Source organism: Zonotrichia albicollis, chromosome 3 (assembly GCF_047830755.1).
Source record: "Zonotrichia albicollis isolate bZonAlb1 chromosome 3, bZonAlb1.hap1, whole genome shotgun sequence".
Lineage (NCBI taxonomy): Eukaryota > Metazoa > Chordata > Aves > Passeriformes > Passerellidae > Zonotrichia > Zonotrichia albicollis.
The window spans coordinates 26,852,450-26,870,452 of NC_133821.1; the positions used below are offsets into that span (position 1 = coordinate 26,852,450).

At 38.8% G+C, this 18,003-nt stretch overlaps 1 protein-coding gene and 1 long non-coding RNA gene across 3 annotated transcripts in view; one reads left to right on the forward strand and one right to left on the reverse strand.

The window, feature by feature from the left end:
• PPP3R1 (protein phosphatase 3 regulatory subunit B, alpha) overlaps positions 1-14,744 on the reverse strand; it is a 38,634-nt gene extending 23,890 nt beyond the window's left edge. Inside the window, exon 1 of one of the 2 annotated variants that reach the window (XM_005489401.4) lies at positions 14,491-14,744. In XM_005489401.4, the coding sequence (XP_005489458.1) occupies positions 14,491-14,493 (3 nt within the window). In that variant the 5' untranslated portion in view covers positions 14,494-14,744. Of the gene's footprint in view, positions 1-13,812; positions 13,931-14,490 lie in introns of those variants that run through there. The other variant, XM_074537017.1, reaches the window with a different exon arrangement.
• The window catches only part of LOC113459568 (uncharacterized), a 29,547-nt gene continuing 25,488 nt past the window's right edge, over positions 13,945-18,003 (forward strand). Inside the window, exon 1 of the long non-coding RNA XR_003380925.2 lies at positions 13,945-14,153. This is a non-coding gene — a long non-coding RNA (uncharacterized LOC113459568). The remainder of the gene's footprint in view (positions 14,154-18,003) is intronic.

Here is an 18,003-nt window from a genome sequence, read left to right on the forward strand (position 1 = left end):
AGCGCTCAGCTTTTATGTATGATCTTAAAGGTGAAACCATAAAGGTACAACAGACAGGTCTTACTGTTGTTAACAGGTCTTACTGTTATTGTCAGCTGTTGTTTATACTCTAACTCAATACCTCACCTGTGAATACTAATCAACAGCAAACATCAAGGAAGGCTGTAAGCATTTTACATAGAGAAAAGAGAACACCTCAGGGGGAAAAAAAATCATAAACAAAACCACAAAACCAAACACAGCTTCTTTTAACTTACCTTGGAAAGAAGATTTCAAGTTTTAAATGTGTTACCCCTGAAGCAGCCTAAACTTTTAATCCTGCCTCTAGATAAAATAATCTGTGACCTTCAGTACAGAAGGAACTCAAAAAAAGATTAATACCTAATTCTTCAACATATTTAAATTGCAGACATCAGAGATAATGAACCAAGGCAAAGGGGATTGGTGGATTTGGGATTACAGTAGAGATCAAGTCAGGTTAAAGCTGTTACAGCATTCTGGCATCGCTTCTTTCAAGTATGCCGAGTGTTATAATTCCCTTTGCCACAATAAAAAAAAGGTCCAATTTAAAAAACCAAACAAACTAACAAAAAAAGCAAAAAACCACCGAAACACCATCCCCTTATTTTAAGTAAGCGATGATTCCTTAGAAGAGTCTCCCCTTTTGCATGCATGTCAGGTTCTACCACATCCCCTTTCTGGATACAAGAGGCAAGAAAGACTGTCCAAGTCTTAGGAAAAGCCCACAGTTTACTCCTTAGTCACCATCTAATCCAGTCATGTCTCTCCTCAAGCTTCATCAGTCATTTTAAGGGAAGATACTTGTCCCCTGGCTGGCAGTTGGCCAGTAACTTCTGCTATGCTTTATTTAAACACTTCACTGTCCACGGGTCTCCTCCAATGTGAGATATTAATGGCTTAAGGCCATCACAGTCAAGTAACCATTCTAGGATATCACAGGGAAGCCCTAAACCAATGAAGCACAAAGCAAAACCAATGTTAGTGATGGCTCCTTTTGCCAAAGCCTCAAGCAGACAGAAAAATTAAAGGAATCAAGAATGTAACTTACAAGAGGATTCATCCTTTAATACACCATCTAGCTTTTTTAAGGGAAACATAACAATAAAAAAATGCATCTACTCAAATAGGATAACACCAATTTTTAAAATTTTCATGTTTTGAATTTCAAGTTTTCAGGACTGAAAAGCAATCTGTGAAGACTGTACACTCATAGCAGGGATTATATGATATATATTCATATACATCAATCCTATAGCATTCCCTATCTGAACTCCATTACACTTGCTCAGCTTCCAACAAAAATCTAGACTTGTATGATATTGAAGGTATGATTAAGTAGTTGGTTTAATCATAGATCTCTACATGCAGACACAAACAATAGTTACTCACCTGCAGCGTCTCCCAGAAAAAGTCACCCAAGACAGAATGAGACATACAGACTCAGCAGAAATAACAAAGCAGTTTGCTAAATTGCTTAATAAGAAAGAATGACCAAAGATAAAAGCAGTTTTACTGCGAAGCCCTTTTCCTGAATTTGGAGGACAAAAGAAGCCATGAGGTCAGAGCCCACACTGATAATATCATTTACTAGGTATGTATGTATTCCCCTAAATCACCTCACACAACTTCAATGCAGACATAATAAAAACCTAAAAGATAACTAGATTACTGTAAACTTAACTCAATTGTCTCATCTGTAACATGTGAGACAACTTATATTTTCTGCTCCATTTTATGATCATCCTAATAGAGATTGCAGTATGTCAGATAGGCAATAAAAAGTGCTGGAAACAAACATAGTGAGTTTTTAAAACTAGGTATGGCAGAGAATAGGTTGTGCGACATTTAGAGAACTAACAAATTAATCTTGTTATTTGAAGGAGAAAAGCAAAACTTCATACATATGAAAAACCATAGAAAACAGTAAGAGCTCTCATTGTAAAAACCCGTAAAAACATCACAATCTGTAAATAAAACTTTAGAGAAAAATAGTGACAGAAACAAAAGTGTTAGCTTTATAAGCTAAGGTACATTTCACAATTTCATCTGGCAGTTCCCAGCTGCCACTCTTTAGCAGCAACCACCCAATCTGCTTATCCAATCACTTCAAAGCTCACATTTCTTAAGCTTGCATCACTCCGAAAAATTCTCAGAACCCTGCAATTTTAAGTGCATAAATGAATAATGAACTCTCAAAAAGCCAAGGAAAGGAGTTTCCCAGAAGGATTCTGAAGCAACACAACCTTTAGTAGGGGAACAATAAAATTCTGCCACTCCTAAATGAAGTCCTGATGCAATTAAGAGTTCACAATGGGAAGGCTTTGGGATTAACAGTATGTTCCTCCGCTGCATCTGAAGGAGTCCCAGAAAAATTTGCAAGATAATAATTTATTTGTTACATTTAGCTTAATATACTGGTTTCACCTACAAAACTTCTTTCCACTTTTACAACACAGAGTGAAGCTTATTCAATTCCCTTAGCTAAAGAGCAGACCATGGCAACTGTTCCTTTTCGGCTTTAAAGACAATTGCAGTAAAGTTTCTCAATCAATCTACCCCATGACCCCATGTGCTGTTATATGGACTAACCCCACACTAGTCAAAATGAAACAAAGACCACACCGTCCAGAACATTTGTGGTGCAAGCAAAAACTAGGTAGAAAATGCAAATGACTGCAAAAGAATAGACACATCATATACTTTGAAAGTACACAGTGCAAAAGTTTCTCTAAGGAGTATGAGAGGAAACATTAAATGGGACTGAAGACTTTATCAAGTGACTGAGGTGTCCTGGGATTTTCAGTTAGGAGCCAACATCTTAACAAAGAAATTGCATTCACTTACATTTAATAAGATATTAAAGAGAAACAAAAAATCAAAGCATATCACACTGATCTTGTTTTCTTGTTTTTTGGGACAGTGATGGATATAAACTGGACATCAGACACTTAGGAACACCAATTTAATAATTTCATTAGTAGGAAGGACTGTTTCCCCCTTTGTGGGTGAATACGAACACAGAAAATCCAAGCAACTGCAAACAATAAATTGTGTCATATTCATGTGAAAGAACAACTTCAGATTTCGAAAAGTAAACTAACACAGAGGAAAAAGGGAACAAAACTTCATTCAAAACCTTAGGGTAAAACATGTAAGCATCACCAAGAACCTGGAAGTACTACAGAGTTCCACAATTTTGCCAGAAATTAAGATTATACCCAAGCTGTTATTTAGCACATCATACTCTGTCAAATGAAGAAAAGACAAAAGTACTCAGAAGAGTCAAAACACTCATTTTTGAAGGTAAAATACTCAGTAGGTAATTAAAGCTCTTTCAGCTTCTCTCTTGCTCAACAACAATTTGAAGATAAAACAAATTTTTCCCAGAAAACAGACAATGCTCTAAACTTCCACTTCAACACAAAGCAATAATGACCTCACCACTGGCTGACCTACATATAAATAGGTACAGAACAATTACTTTACAAGAAGATATTAACTTGATCTAAGCCATTGAAATACAATTTGCTATCTATATTCTCATGAGGCTGCTTTTAATTAGGCCAATTAAATTCTCAGCATTTCCAGTGACTATAAAATGAAAAAAAACCAAACTAGGAAGCTTCAGGCAGCAACTCTACAGACTACGCCCTGTAAAAAACTCTACCAAGTTAACTGGTATTTCAATATCCCTCCAAAATTAATAGTCAAAGAATTATATTCTCTGTAATATTTCCAAGTCAAGCACTCTTGCCACTGGATTAATGAGGAGTGTGAAATACAGGCTTTCATTTCTCTGCATTGTTTTTCAACCATGTCTAGTAGACTGTGGAAATCACAGTCACTTAAGGTATAGGACTTGCTTGCAAATTTAAACTTCTTTTTGAGTAATCTTCAAAAAACCAAAGGCTATCAATATCTATAGAATCAAAAGTTACCTCTTAAAAATATGAGATGTGATAGTCCAAATACAAGAAATAAGTAAATTAAAGGGTAGCTCAGTCTTCTGAAGTTTCTGAACTTCTGGATTGGCTTGTACAAAGAAGACATTTAACTCCAAAAGCCTGAACTCTACAGGCAGAAAAAAGCCCAATATCCATTAGATCGGTTTCCTACTACTACACTTCAGCAATGCAGCGAATATTAAAAAGGAGTAAGAACATTTCTCTTTGCAGAGGGTTTTTCCAAAAAGCAGAAAAGGAGCTACAGCAGTCACAGAACCCCAAACAAAGAAAATAAATCTCAACCCTAATTTCTGCAAGAAATGACTACAGATCCTCATGCCTGATTAGGCTGAGACAAATATGAAAGATAAGAATTTAACCAGAAATGAATTGTAGCATGTTGTCCTCTGACAGCAAGTAACGAACATACAAATTACTATATTTGTTAATATATAATTCTGTAACTAGTTATATATATCCATTAATGTCACATAATTAATGTGTTTCTTCCTCATGCAGCTAGCAAAGGTCCCTTGCCACAGATTGTTAACAAACTCGAGCAAGGAAAGTATGGAAGATCACTATCAGTTAGAAAATGAGTTTAGGTGGCTTCTTTTTCTAGGGGAGTTTAGACAGTAGATTCACTGCAAGTGATATTTATAGAGGGCAAAGAAAATACCAAAGATATATTAACAGATTACACTGCATCATATAACAGCATTATGATACTTAAAAGACTCTACTGCAGTTCAACATAATTCCCTATTCACAGAAACAGTGAGGTTAGAAACAGTCAAGAACAGTATGACCTGCATATCTTTCTCTACCAATTGATTTTCCTAAGTTTTTAGATTTCAATAGTGTATTCAGCCGTGTGTTAACTGCGAAGGGAAACGCTTTAGGAACAGTTGCACAGGTATTATAAATTAATCTGAAAAGGCCTGAAGCAAAGAAAACAAGATGATGCAGTTCTACTGCATACAACAGTTTAGTGGCAGTTTTAACAAACGTCCTTGAGCAGGAAAGTGTAAGTACCAATTCAGAAAGTATCAGTAATTCACAAGGCTCTACCACAAGGGGTTAGAACAGAGTCAGGAAAGTCAGCACTGCACAGAAACAGGCTGCACAAGCAGATGCTGTCACCAGCCTTTCTTCCCATGTAAGAAATGTAAAAACAGTTCAATACCACTTGGGAAGTCAAAAAGGGAAATCTAAGTTTGAAAGGATATAAATGTCTTACAGCCCAACAGCTGCCCAACAAGAAGAGAGAAAGAGGAAACAGGATGATTAAAAAGAAGATCACAAAGCAGGCAAAATGTCATTCAGGCTCCATCACAAAAGAGATTGAAGAACATTGTGAAGAATTTTGAAAATGACACATACCTCAAAACAAAAAAGACAGTTCAAAAATGGGATTTGATTTCACAAACTGACATGAACAAAAAACAATCAAGGAGGCAAAGATGCAGAACTGAGCAAGATATGCAAATCAAAGGAAGAACCAGTTTGTGCTGAAGGGGAATTGTTGCATAGAAACACAATCTGAAATATTAAGATTTTTTTCATTCTCAACCTGTTAGCACTAATCTAGTTTTGTCTTTTGCTTTTTAACTAAAGGAAAATAACTTAATCAGCACTTGCAGATGTCAGCTAATAAATGGAAACATTTTAACAAGTTCTGGTTTAGTTTATGCTATTCAAGGATTCACAAAGAATAAAAATGAATCATATGGTTTGAAAACAGGTCCTACCAACACTATGATCCAAAACAGAGGGATCAAATTCACTGTAATTATCAAGAAATTTACAAAACATTAAACAGGTCTTTTTGGCATCACCAGCTTCTATTCTAAAATGAATCCTTAATTTCCAGCACTCAAGAATTTTCCACAAATTAGAAACTGGTGTTCTGAAGATGCATTATAAATTTCCAAAGTCTTCCAATTATCACAAATTTCCCAGTAAAATTAAAGCAAAATGGAACATAATAAAACACAACCCCCCCCCCCAAAAAAAAAACAACCCCACAACAACACAAGTGCTTTTTAAATTAAGATTGTCCCCACTATGGAATACTTGAAACCTTCAGACAAGTTTTCTTTTTATGAAATGCGTCATAGAGAAAGTACTGACTATTTTTAGTCATAACACTGAGGTGATGTCCATTCAGGAGTTTGTTATATTAAGTAATACTCAAATGCTATTTAGAAGAATATTTTAGGTTAAGTTCTTCAGGACAAGAACTGGTTTATTTGTTACAAACAGGAATGCAAATATTGAGTATCAATTTTCCTACAAGCTAGTAATAGGGTACTCAAGGGATTACATTAGAAGTCCAAACCAATTTCAGTAACTTATAAACATTCACGTCAAATGTTTGAAGAATTATCCAAAATATCATTACCAGAATAGTTCTAAGATATCTAAACTAAAAATTCACAGCATTTGCTAAAGATTGCTTAATCTTGACAGAACTCAAGGCTTATTAATTGCTGTAACTGACAATACAACCATAAACAGCTGTCCTGAAGAGCCATAAATTTTCTTAAGTAGTAAATGTACATAAAGTTGTAAATGTATGTAAAAGCAAGCACAAGAGTACACACAGTGCAGCACTAAAAAAATTACTGGTATTTATAGGGTCTACAGGTTCCAAAAGAAGACCAGCAGATGCACCTCTGCAGAACCCCAGGGACCTCCAGTCATAATTACCAGTTGCTCACAATCAAGAATCCAGTCCACAGCGCCGTGGAAAGACTGACACAATTGTGCATGTAATCACAACCTGTCCACAGAACCACAGGCCACCATTTTTCTGCTATTCACCATCTTATTTCTTCATGTGCCATACTTTCAAAAACTTGCAGTTTGTAAGCATTAAAGGCAGTATATAATGCATATACATTTGCATATTAGGCTGTAATACAAACTGCAAATCAATCTACTACAATCAGTTTGTAACTTTAAACAAAGCCATTTAGCAACTCTTTGTGAAACACTGGGCAACAAGACTTGACTTGACACAACATTTACTGCACTGCACTGATGCTACACAGTATCTCTGAGAAAGTAGTAAAACTACTACTAAAACTCATCCTTTCTCCAAAACCAATTTTTCTGGAATCTTTAGTTGTTCTGCCCCCTGCTATAGACCAGTACACTATTACTACCTAATTACATAAAAATGCCTACATCTAAACCCACCATCTTCTCATTCTGCTCCATTTTAGACCCCTTTACTCACATGACTTGTTTTCTCACCACTAAAGGGTACCTGGCCACCTTTTAACTCATCATTCCATTTTTTCAATGCCCCTCAAAAGAGGATTTTTCAGAACTGACCTTCAGCAAAACTCAGCTGCATCTCTAGAGCTGCACTATAATATTCAAGAGTACACAAGATTCAAACTTACTAACCTTTCATATTTTACAAATTACATTTATCTGATTTTTCAATGCATTTCAATCAAATTTGTTTGTCTGAAAACAAACAAACAAACAAAAAAAGCCCCTAACACCAGTGGTACCTCCTGCAAATGCATTAGTCTAATTAATAAAATAAACAGTGTTTTGAATAAAATATTTCAGAAAAACTAACACTGTTTTTATAACAATAACTCGACAAATTTAATAGGTGGCAAACAGGTATTTTAGTTGATACCTCTGAGAAGAAAAGTTATTAGAGTGCCAAGATAGTCTACTTGAGTCCAATATAAAAATCAAGTCTATTTATTCATCTGACATTTTTACTACTGCTGCTTAGAAGTTCTCCTATTTATCACAGATTTTTTCCAGACTTTTTAGTAGATCTACATGCAATCAAGCTTTAATCTAAAAAAAATCTGTGAAGTGTCACTTTAGCATTATCAACAAAACTGACCAATGACTGCTCAAATACTACTTGTTAGCAGCGGCTCAATACTAAATTAAACTTCCCAAGGGAACATTTTATATACACAAAACTGAAAAGCTGTTCAGTCATCATGCCTACGAGATACATGAGTTCTCCTTCACATGCTCAGGTCTGAAGCACAGCCATGGAGTTTATTGAAAAAGAAACCCCAACAGCAAACCAAACTAAACTCCTTTTAAAGTCCTTTCTGCTAGTCATAGTGTCATTCAGCAGAGGGAATTCCAGTGACATTTTTAACTTCAGTGACGCTATTCAGAACCTACACAGTCAGCAGTGAAACAAGTTGGTTTTTGTTTTGTCCTTTACCACTTATTACAAAAAAACCCCAAAACATCTCATAAATGCACACAGAGGAGATACTCACAGGGTAACAACAGAGAAGAGGTAGAAAAAGAGTCCTGTAGTTTCCAGCTGATGAAAATAAGAGGTAAAAATCTCCGTATTTGTCACAAATACATCAGAGGAAGAAAATGTTCCACAGCATTTAAAGATGATACTGGTCTAGGGTTGTAGTCTAGTGAGAATCACAGCTCCATCCACTTTTCCAGTAGCTTCGTTTCCTCCCAGAACATATCAACCCTGGGCTTTCTATCTGTTGTCCCATTGATTCCTCTCCTGCCACTCACAAATTCTGACTGAATTGCTTCCATAAATGTCTTACTACATTTTTTTTAAATTCCCCTTACCTAAGTTAGGAACTATTGTAACTTTAAGCTGACTCAAGCTTCAGTTCTGTGCCTTAAGTTTGCTTTAAAATGCTCATCAACACAGACTTTGCAAATATGATGCACTGACACAACCTGTTTACAGCTCGAAAGCTAAGATTTTTAATGGCAGTTCCTAAGAAATGCTGCCTTTAACCCAACACATTTAACGGTTTCCAAGACTTCTGTAATGCAGTTAAGGATTATTTCTATCACTCGGTTTCTTCCTTAATTGTGGAACAGAGTATCAACAGCAGGGCCAAATGACTGTCAAGTTACAAGTGAGTCAGATATAGTCTCCAGCCTGTTTTATATCATCAACACAGTTTTGCCCAAACAGTTAAAGTGCTTGTAGCAACATATAAAACACTGTCTACATGGAAAAAGCCTAATAAAGTATAGCTATCAAATTAAAATTTTCAAGCTACACAAAATGTCAAAATTAAGAAGAAATGACAGTCCAGAAATTACTTCACTTGAAAGATGGTGGTTTTATTCTTAGACACACCTGAAATTTAAAAAAACCCCAACTCTCCACAGATTTCTGCCATTCAAATTATATATGTAAAACCTGAATAGAGAGACAAGACATAATTTAAGCTTAGCCCTCGTTAAAATAATCTTAATATTACTAAATACATTGTTTCATCCAGTGACCAAAAAAATCTAGCTACATCATTGCACTGCATGCACAAATTGTATGCACAAATTCTACCCCAAGTAGAATATGCTGCTTCTAGTCCTGGACTTTCCCAGAATACCTGAACTGGTATATCAAAAGATCTGTCACAGATTAAAAAACATTGGTGCACGTCCAAGACTTTCCCACTTCATTCAGCACATTAAGGCAATCTCTGCAGCTGATCTTTCTGACACTGCTGGTGTCAAGATTACTTGAGGCCACTGACAACTAAGAAACAGAGTAGCTTCTGCAAGATATTAAAGGCCTATCTCCAGCTCTAATCTCAAAAAGCAGTCACTTTAAGTGGCTAAACACTGTTACAAAGATGTTGGAAGAAGGCAGCCAGTAACTACTGAACACCATCACATGCCTTAAGCCAAATGGACAATGCACAGCACATGCTCTAGTGGCTGCATTTCAACTCCAAATCCCTAGACCCCTAAATTTGTAACAGTTTATTTGATTTAGACATATTTATTTTCAAAGCTACAAACACACATTGCCAGTACCACATACTAATGCTAACTTCTAAACAACAACAAGGACCTAGGATAAGTTTATTACCCTGCCATGACCTCGACCTGTTCCATTTACAGAACAAGGTCAATATTTACCAGCTTCACAAGAGCATAGCAAGTTAAATTCTTACCGTTTTTGGGAAAGAAAGAACATATTTAAGTAATTTATATAATCATGTCAGCCAAAAAAATTCCAACTGTTTCAAGAGTTCCAACTTTTCTATATTTCAATTAACATAGGCCTGAGAATCAAACAAGATGCTTATTTTTTAATGTTATCCTGCTCAGAGGTTCCAGCTGCGTAACCTTTAAGCACAAGCACTTTTTATTCCTCTTTTGATGCCGACATATTCCTCTCATCATTCCTTCCCCACCATCTCAATTTTTACTCCCTCATCCTCACGGTGCTCACTCCTCCCGCAGCAGAAGACTTGCATCATGACAAGGACATCACACAGTAGCAACTTCTCTGTTTCTGCTGATTCTGGCAAAGAAATAGCATGTAGGAAGTATGGAAAACAGCCAGTTTCCTTTACTCCCAAGGAACATACAGGAATAAAAAAGGTCAGGAAAACAGAAAAATATATAGTCCAGAAGCAAACAACAATGGAAAACTGGAAAATATGTCACTATACGAACTGGCTGCCAATGAACAAAGAACTGTTCTAATTTTTTATTAATCTGTCTCCTAATTACAACTTGACAAATGATATTACACAGAGAAGGGAAAACAGGCTTGGCAAGGAAGAGGAGGGGCAAGGAAATTGAGAGCAAATTGTTTTCAAGAAGTCACATATTAGCTCAAATTACAAAAAAATGTTTTTTCATTAAAACAATTTTTTATCATCATTTCATATAGTTACACCAAAGTCTTTGGAATCATGGAATCAGTTCGGTTGGAAAAGACTTCTGAGATCACTGAGCCCAGCCTACAGAATGTTACGCTCAACTGCTACTCAGATTTAAAATGTTTTAGGAGAGGATACAGTTTTCTGTAGTGAAACACTGCTAAATACAGGCAGCAAAAATGGGGAGGGAAAGCAAAACAATTCTTCAAACTAGAAGAATAAAAATCATAGTAATGCGAAAAATCTTATGCAAGATTAATATATGAATTACAGTAGAAGAACACTATTAAGGACACCTACAATTAAAAAAAGCTATTTCTTCTGTAACACTGCCAGGTAAGCACCAATTCAGCACCCAGATTAAGGGGCTGGAGTATCTCTCTTAGAAGGAAAGGCTGAGGGAGCCAGGACCTAATCAATGTGTGTCAGTATCTGAAGGGAGTGCTCCAGAAGGATGGACTCAAGCAATAGGACAGAAACTGAGCAATGGGCAGAAACTGACACACAGAAGTTCCACCTGAACGTGAGGAAGAAATTTTTACTGTGTAGTGACCGTGCACTGGAACAGAACACCCAGAGAAGGTGCGGAGTCTCCCTCCGCAGAGATATTCCAAACCATCTGGGTACAATCCTGTGCAATGCGCTCCAGGACAGCCCTGCTTGAGCAGGGAGGCTGAACCAGGTGACCCATCGTGGAACCTTCCAACCTGACCCATTCTATGAGGTGGCAGAAGCAGACAGAGAGAAATGGTTTGGCATAAAAATGTGCATTTCTGCCTCATCTCATTTCCTTGGAAATACCAGAATTACAGAATTCTCTTTTTCTGGCACTGATAGACAGAGGACAGTCCCATCTACTTTAAGATATGAGCAAACCCCACAATTTAGGTGTTATTAATCCACTCCCTTAAAATTTTCCTTTCACCTGCTAAGCCAGATGCTTTAGGTCATGAATATACTGAAGATTCTGAGGTATGCCCACCACAAACTACTTTCTCTTCAACTACTCAACTGTCATTGTCCTTATTGTTAAATTAATAGTTAAACCACATAAAAACAGAATCCTACTTCTACCACAGGAATGGTGATAAAATAGAATTACTTTTTAAAAACTCTTTTTTTTCCCCTCTCTACCAACAGGCTCTATCTCCCTGTTTAGGAATAACTAGCTTTTTGTTCAGCTAATAAGCAAAGCATGTAACACCCTCCCCGCTAAATAGTAAAGAATTGTTTAAGATGGTCTTATGGGTTTTTTTTTTTTTGTCATTTTATTAAAAACCTACTTAGGAGGTTCTTTACTCCAATAATTTAGAACCAGTGTCAGATCAGTTCTGGAAAATGCACTAGAGGCTCTAGTATTCAAGTGAAGTGAGTCAAAACAACTGAATAAGAGACTAGTTAAGACAGATGCACAATGTAACATGTTTTGGGTGATTCCTGCAGAATTCTGGGGCGTCTGTACTACATCTATGAAGTTCAAGATCTGGATATGAACCAGAACACAGACCATCCCAAGAAGACAGAATTTATCTAAAAATTTAATACCTTTATCTGTGCTGTTTACCTTTTCCTAGAAAACACTACTCATAGGAAAAACTTGCTAAGTCAACTCTGACAAAAATAGCTTATCAACATTACTTCCAGCATTATGTAATGGACTCGTCATCATATGCTCTGACAGATTATTTTAGAACTGGCTATACCTAAACATCCAAAAGAACATTCTTTGACTCACTAGATGTTTTTGTTTTATCTCAAGCTACCTACTACAAACACAACAATACATTCACCTCTTTTTTCATGATTACTGTCAGCTCTCTCATTCTGCAAGAGCATAAAGGAAATGTTGTTCTAGACTGTGAAAAAGGAATTTCTCTAATACCATAAGGGTTGAAACAAGATGTACCCCATTAAAACTGAACTCTTTCAATTAGTCAGGAAAACATTCCCTGACTAATGACAAAAAAAAAAAAAAAAGAAGAATAGCAACTTAAATGCTGGGTGTGTTTTTCTGTTAATGTATCATTTTATATTGATTTTCAGACTAAAAGGCACCTAAGATCAGGTGGTACCAGAACCAGTGTAGTGATATAGCTACAGTAGTGCTATGCTTACTTGAGAAAACAAGCACCTCTACTGGCAGAGATAACATTCATAACATAACATCTTTTTTCCCGAGCATATATATTTCTACATTGCAAGGCATCATACACGAACACTATTCAGGAAGCAATGAAGTCAATGATCAACATGATTACATCATCAAAAGATCATAAGAAAGCTTTAATTACAACAGAACGGATGAAAAAAAATAATCAAAGCTAATAATAAATGAAAGTTAAGTTCATTAAAGTCTCCTGACACGCATATGGGCTTCACAGTTAAATAATAATTCTTTCCATTTATATATGTTAGCATGTCACTTATGGCAGGTCTTTGAGAACAAAATTTTCACAGAAGATCCAACTACTGGCAGGATGAACACAACTGTTGTGTGGAAAATGATCACTGTTCATGATGATCTATACATTCAAAGTAACTATCAGTATTGCAACCATGGCATAAGTGATAATAATTTTTTTAAGCCTCAAATTCATTAATACTTTGTTCTCGAAAGATGAACTTTTCTTTCCCCCCCAGTCTTGATGTGCTCGCAACCGAAACCAAAGATTTATATACTTCAAAACACTTCTCCAAATGCACATCTATTAAAGTGTACACAAAAAATCAGCCTGAGCATGGCATATTTGATTCTGCCACAACTTTATTTTTTAAAGGAAAGATTGCAATGCCTGCTTAAAAACAAAAGGAAACCTATTTTTGACTTCCAGGCCCTGTGAGGTCTAATGTGCATTGTGATAACCAGTTGGCCTCGCTCTGAAAGGGCTAAAAACAACAACAAAAAAAATTTAAACTACTTGTATTTCTCCAGCGGTAAAACCAAAATGTTGCCAGGTCTTCCTACAGCCAGGGTACTGGATAATTTAGGTTAAAATAAATGTTTATTAAAAAACAGGGCGTTGATTTCTTGGCAGCGGTGAAAAGCAGCAGACACCCCTAGTGTCGACGTAAAATACTACACGACTCCATACTGTATCTCCAGGTTAATTTTACAGCAGAAAAAAGGAAATTTAAACCCGTCATGATTGAAAAAACAAAGCGACTCTCGCGCACACACACACCTGGACACATCGCACTCCCGCAGACCCCGAGTACCCATCGTATGTGAAGTGTCAGCTTTCCGCCCCAGCCCAGTTACAGCGCACATTATCCCGTCCATTGGGCTACGTGCATTACAGCTTTCCGGTCCGCATACGAACAGCTATTGCTGCTGCACCGGGGGCGGGGGGAGAACCCCGCGGAGCTGCGAAACAACCCCCGCACGGCAGCGCCGCCGAGATCGCCGGAGTTTCGTTTGGAAACGGCTTCGGGGACCGACAGTGCCTCCGTGGAACAGACGAGTCGCAGCACGGGCAATGCGAATCCCCAGACCGGTCCCCCAGTAGGGTCGGGTGGGGGTGAGGTGAGAGGGTGCTGGGGAAGGGAAGGGCCGAGCCCGACTAGCGCTCCCAAGGCGGCGGAGGGAGGAGGCGGAGAGCCAGCGGGGTTCCGTGGGCGGCGGAGCAGAGCGGGGGATGCACCCGCCGCCGGGGAGAGCCGAGGAGGAAGCCCAAAGAGGCGCTCGCCCGCGGGAGGACGTGGACTGCCCGGGGGCGGGAGGAGCCGGGTCAGGGGCAGGGCAGCGCCGAGGCGGAGCGGTGGTGGGGCGGCGGGGGTGGGGGACCCGGCCCGGTCTGGAATATTCCAGCGGGACGGGAGGGGGGAAGAGCTAGGGAGTGGAAGCGAGGGAGGGTCCTCACCATGGCGGCGGGTGGGCGTCAGGCGTCTCCCCCGCAGATGAATCCGCCGACCCCGGCCTCGCTGTGCGTTATCCGGCGTCACCGCCGCCGTTGGCACTCCCAGTCCGCTCCTGATCCCGCTGCCGATCCCGCTCCCGTCACTGCGGCAAAGGCTCCGCTGACCCGCGCACGGAGCGAACAAGCGAGGGAGGGGGCGCGAGCGGCGCTGGCGCGGGGCGGAGGGGGTGGGGCTCTCACATCCGGGTACTCCTCTGCGCCGGGGGGCGGGGCGAGGTCATGACATCATCGGCGGGGTGGGGAACTGGGAGCACAAAATGGCGGTGGGCCGGCTGTGGGGTTGTCAGGGGCGGAAGTGATTTTTGGGGTCATTGAGTCCAACCGTCAGCCCGACGCTGATACTGTAACTCTAATCTCTAAACAACTAAACTACATCACCCAGCACCAAGTCCAGGCGCCTCTTAAACACCTCCAGGGTTGGTGACTCCACCGTCTCCATCGGCAGTCCATTCCAATGTCTGGCTACCAGACCAGTAAAAAATCTTTTTTCCTACTCTCTAATCCCAATCTCCCCTGTCGCAGTTTGAGGCTGTTTTCTCAGGTCCCCTCGCTACAGGCAGGGCAGAAGAGGCCGGACTCCAGTTACTCGGAGAGAGCAATGAGGCTCCCCCCTGAGCCTCCTCCAGGCTGAGCTACTCCAGGTCCCTCAGCTGCTCCTCAGGGCTTTTTGGGGCTGCCCGAAGGTCACTTTTAGTAGGCCTTTTGTGTTAAATGTTAACTACAAAACACAACTCTTTCTTTTCTTTTTGCTACTAAACCAGGACTGATCAGGCTGATGGCATACACTTTTTTTTTTACTCCTTGTATGATTTGACAGATGAACGTGTGATCATTTTCAGTGCTGGGCCTGGCTGTGTGACTCTGGGTCTGCAGCGAATGGCTTGAAATGTCTTGAAAAGGACTCCAAAGATGCAGATTTCCTGACTTGGGCAGGAGATATAAGTACAAAAATAACTTAATAAACTCAAAGTTTATTGCTGCTACAGCTACTTGTGCTAACAATTATTATCTTCGCTCATTCAGGCCTCTGCCCAGGGAAAGGTTCCCTCAGGGAAACTGCCAGAGCTGCTGGTTGTCCTTGTTCTCCCAAACACCCTCTGCTTAGGCTGGCCTCCTTCAGCTATAAACTGCATATATATATTATTATTATTATATGCATAATTATTTTATATATATGTATGTGTGTGTTTGTGTGTGTGTGTATGTATGTATTTTTATAAGCTTTGCTGCTTCAGCTTCCTCATGTGACTTCTGTGTTCTGCAAAAGGGGAAAAAAAATCCACAGGAGGAAGCTCTGTGCAAGGAAGCATTTGGAAGCAAGCCTTTGAGAGGTGGCTGCTCTCCCTTTGTTCTGGCTGTTATTTTCCTCAGGTTTTTAATATTGTATTGCAAGAGGCTATCAAGGCTCAAAGTTGCTTGGTAAAGAATCAGAGAGTATTTAGTGTTGGAAGGGGCCTCTAGAGATCTAGTCCAACCCCCATATTTAACAGATTTTTAGAGTATGGTGTTTCAGTACTGCTAATAGTTAATTTTACAAAACTAAATAAATTGTGCAGTGATGAGATAATCCTTAAAAGTCTATGCATATATCTTTGTTTCATGCCAGCTTTGTACCCTGCATAGTCTACAAAATAAAATGACTGAGTTGAATGCAAACTCAGATGAAGGATGTAGTCTCAGTAACTCCTTTGAGGCAAGATTTAGGGCAATGCAACTGCTTGCATAAGTAAGGCTTACCCTCAGGGAGTGATCTCTATATATTGTAAAGTTTTAAGTAGGCCAGATGACACCTTCAAAAACTTCTGTAAAGGGTAAAATAAAATAGTTAATAAAGAGGGTGTGGTTCCACATTTCCTTGGTGTTTTTGCCTTTCTCTGCTAAATGGGTTTATTTTGGAGCACCATGACACAGCATATAACACTGTAACAAATGAGGTGGGGATGAGAAAATAGTAATTGTGTATAGTTGTGTTGATACTGCCAAAGAGAAGACTTGGTACCATGTTGATGTTTTTCAGGTGTTTGTTCCTTGGCTCTCAATAGCTAGACACTTTGCCAGGGAAATGCAAATTAATTCTGTCAAGTTCAAGGTGAATGGTCAGCTAATTCATAGGAGAAGGGAAGACTGGATTGTTGCTTTAAAACCAGGTTGTTTTTTTAGGACCACAGCTGACAGCATGAACTTTCCAGTCTACAATGGAATATCTTCTCCCTTCAGCTCCTTCTGGAAGAGAAACTGCCTCATCACTGCTGCCCTATTAGTGGGAGTCTGAGCTGATCTAAGATTAGCAAAGATTACCTTTAGAGTGCATGGAGAAACCTGGAATCTTGAAATTAAATGCACAAATGCTAAGAGGAATGGGAATCTCCCATAGGGAGGTCTGCTCAGGGACCTACATAAATGAAGGGTGACTGTGGCATTCAAGAATAGATCAAAAGCTGTTCTGTTCTAGAAGACTGAAGCAAAGCAGAACAATAAATGTGCAGTTCTTAGAAACTGTTCATGACTGATGAATGTTCTGTTCCCAAACTGATATGCAGCAAGGGGGAAGTTTTAGCGGGAAGAACCAAGAGTGGGTCAGGGAGATTGCACAGAAAGGCCTGGCAAAAGTAACTAAGTGAAGGTGGTGGTGATGAGTGAAACTGAATGGTGGTGATTTGCACCAGAAGAAAACAAAACAAGTGCTAAAACATAAGTGTAAGATGTGAGTTAATAATAAATCAGCAAAACAGGCTGGTAAGAACCTGGGCCTGGCCACAGTGGGAGGTTATACACCAGGAAATGGTCTGGTCTAGGGAAGGAATTTTCTGCCTGTTTTTATTAACAAATACGGATGGTTAGGATGTCTCTTCTTTTGAGGGGAAAAAAACCTAATTGATAAGATGTCTAGGGATAAAATATTCCTAGATTTCACTAAAAGCTAGCATTAAAACTGATTGGCCTCTAGCAAAAAAGTAATAACTTGAGATCTCCAAGAGGAAAAGGAATTCTGATATAAAGCAGTCTTGCTTCTTGCATCTCTGTCATTGGAGCTGTATCTAGCAGATGTAAATCTGGAGTAAAAAATCAGCTAAATGAAATAGAAGGAAGCTAGAATTTCTATTGAATAATGTAATGAGATTAAAAGAAACAGAAATGAGGAACATAATACCTTATTTGTTACTCTTTTGAGTTCCAAGTAGACAGAGCCAAGAACTTAGGAAAATACAATTTTAATCTTGCAATGCAGTTATGTCGCTGCTAATAGTTTTGAACTTCTAGATGCAGTACAAAGAAGAACTAGTGCACTTTTAATTCCCTTCTTTTGTTTGAATGTGTCCAAGTTGCTTTTCTTTTATATCTAACTTCTAAAAGAAGTTAAAAGTGAAAGATGGTGTTTATTAGTGTGTAGGTAAGAGTCTGTAGAAAACCATGACTTGCATTTGATGATTTGCATTATGGTACCTGTATTTCTGA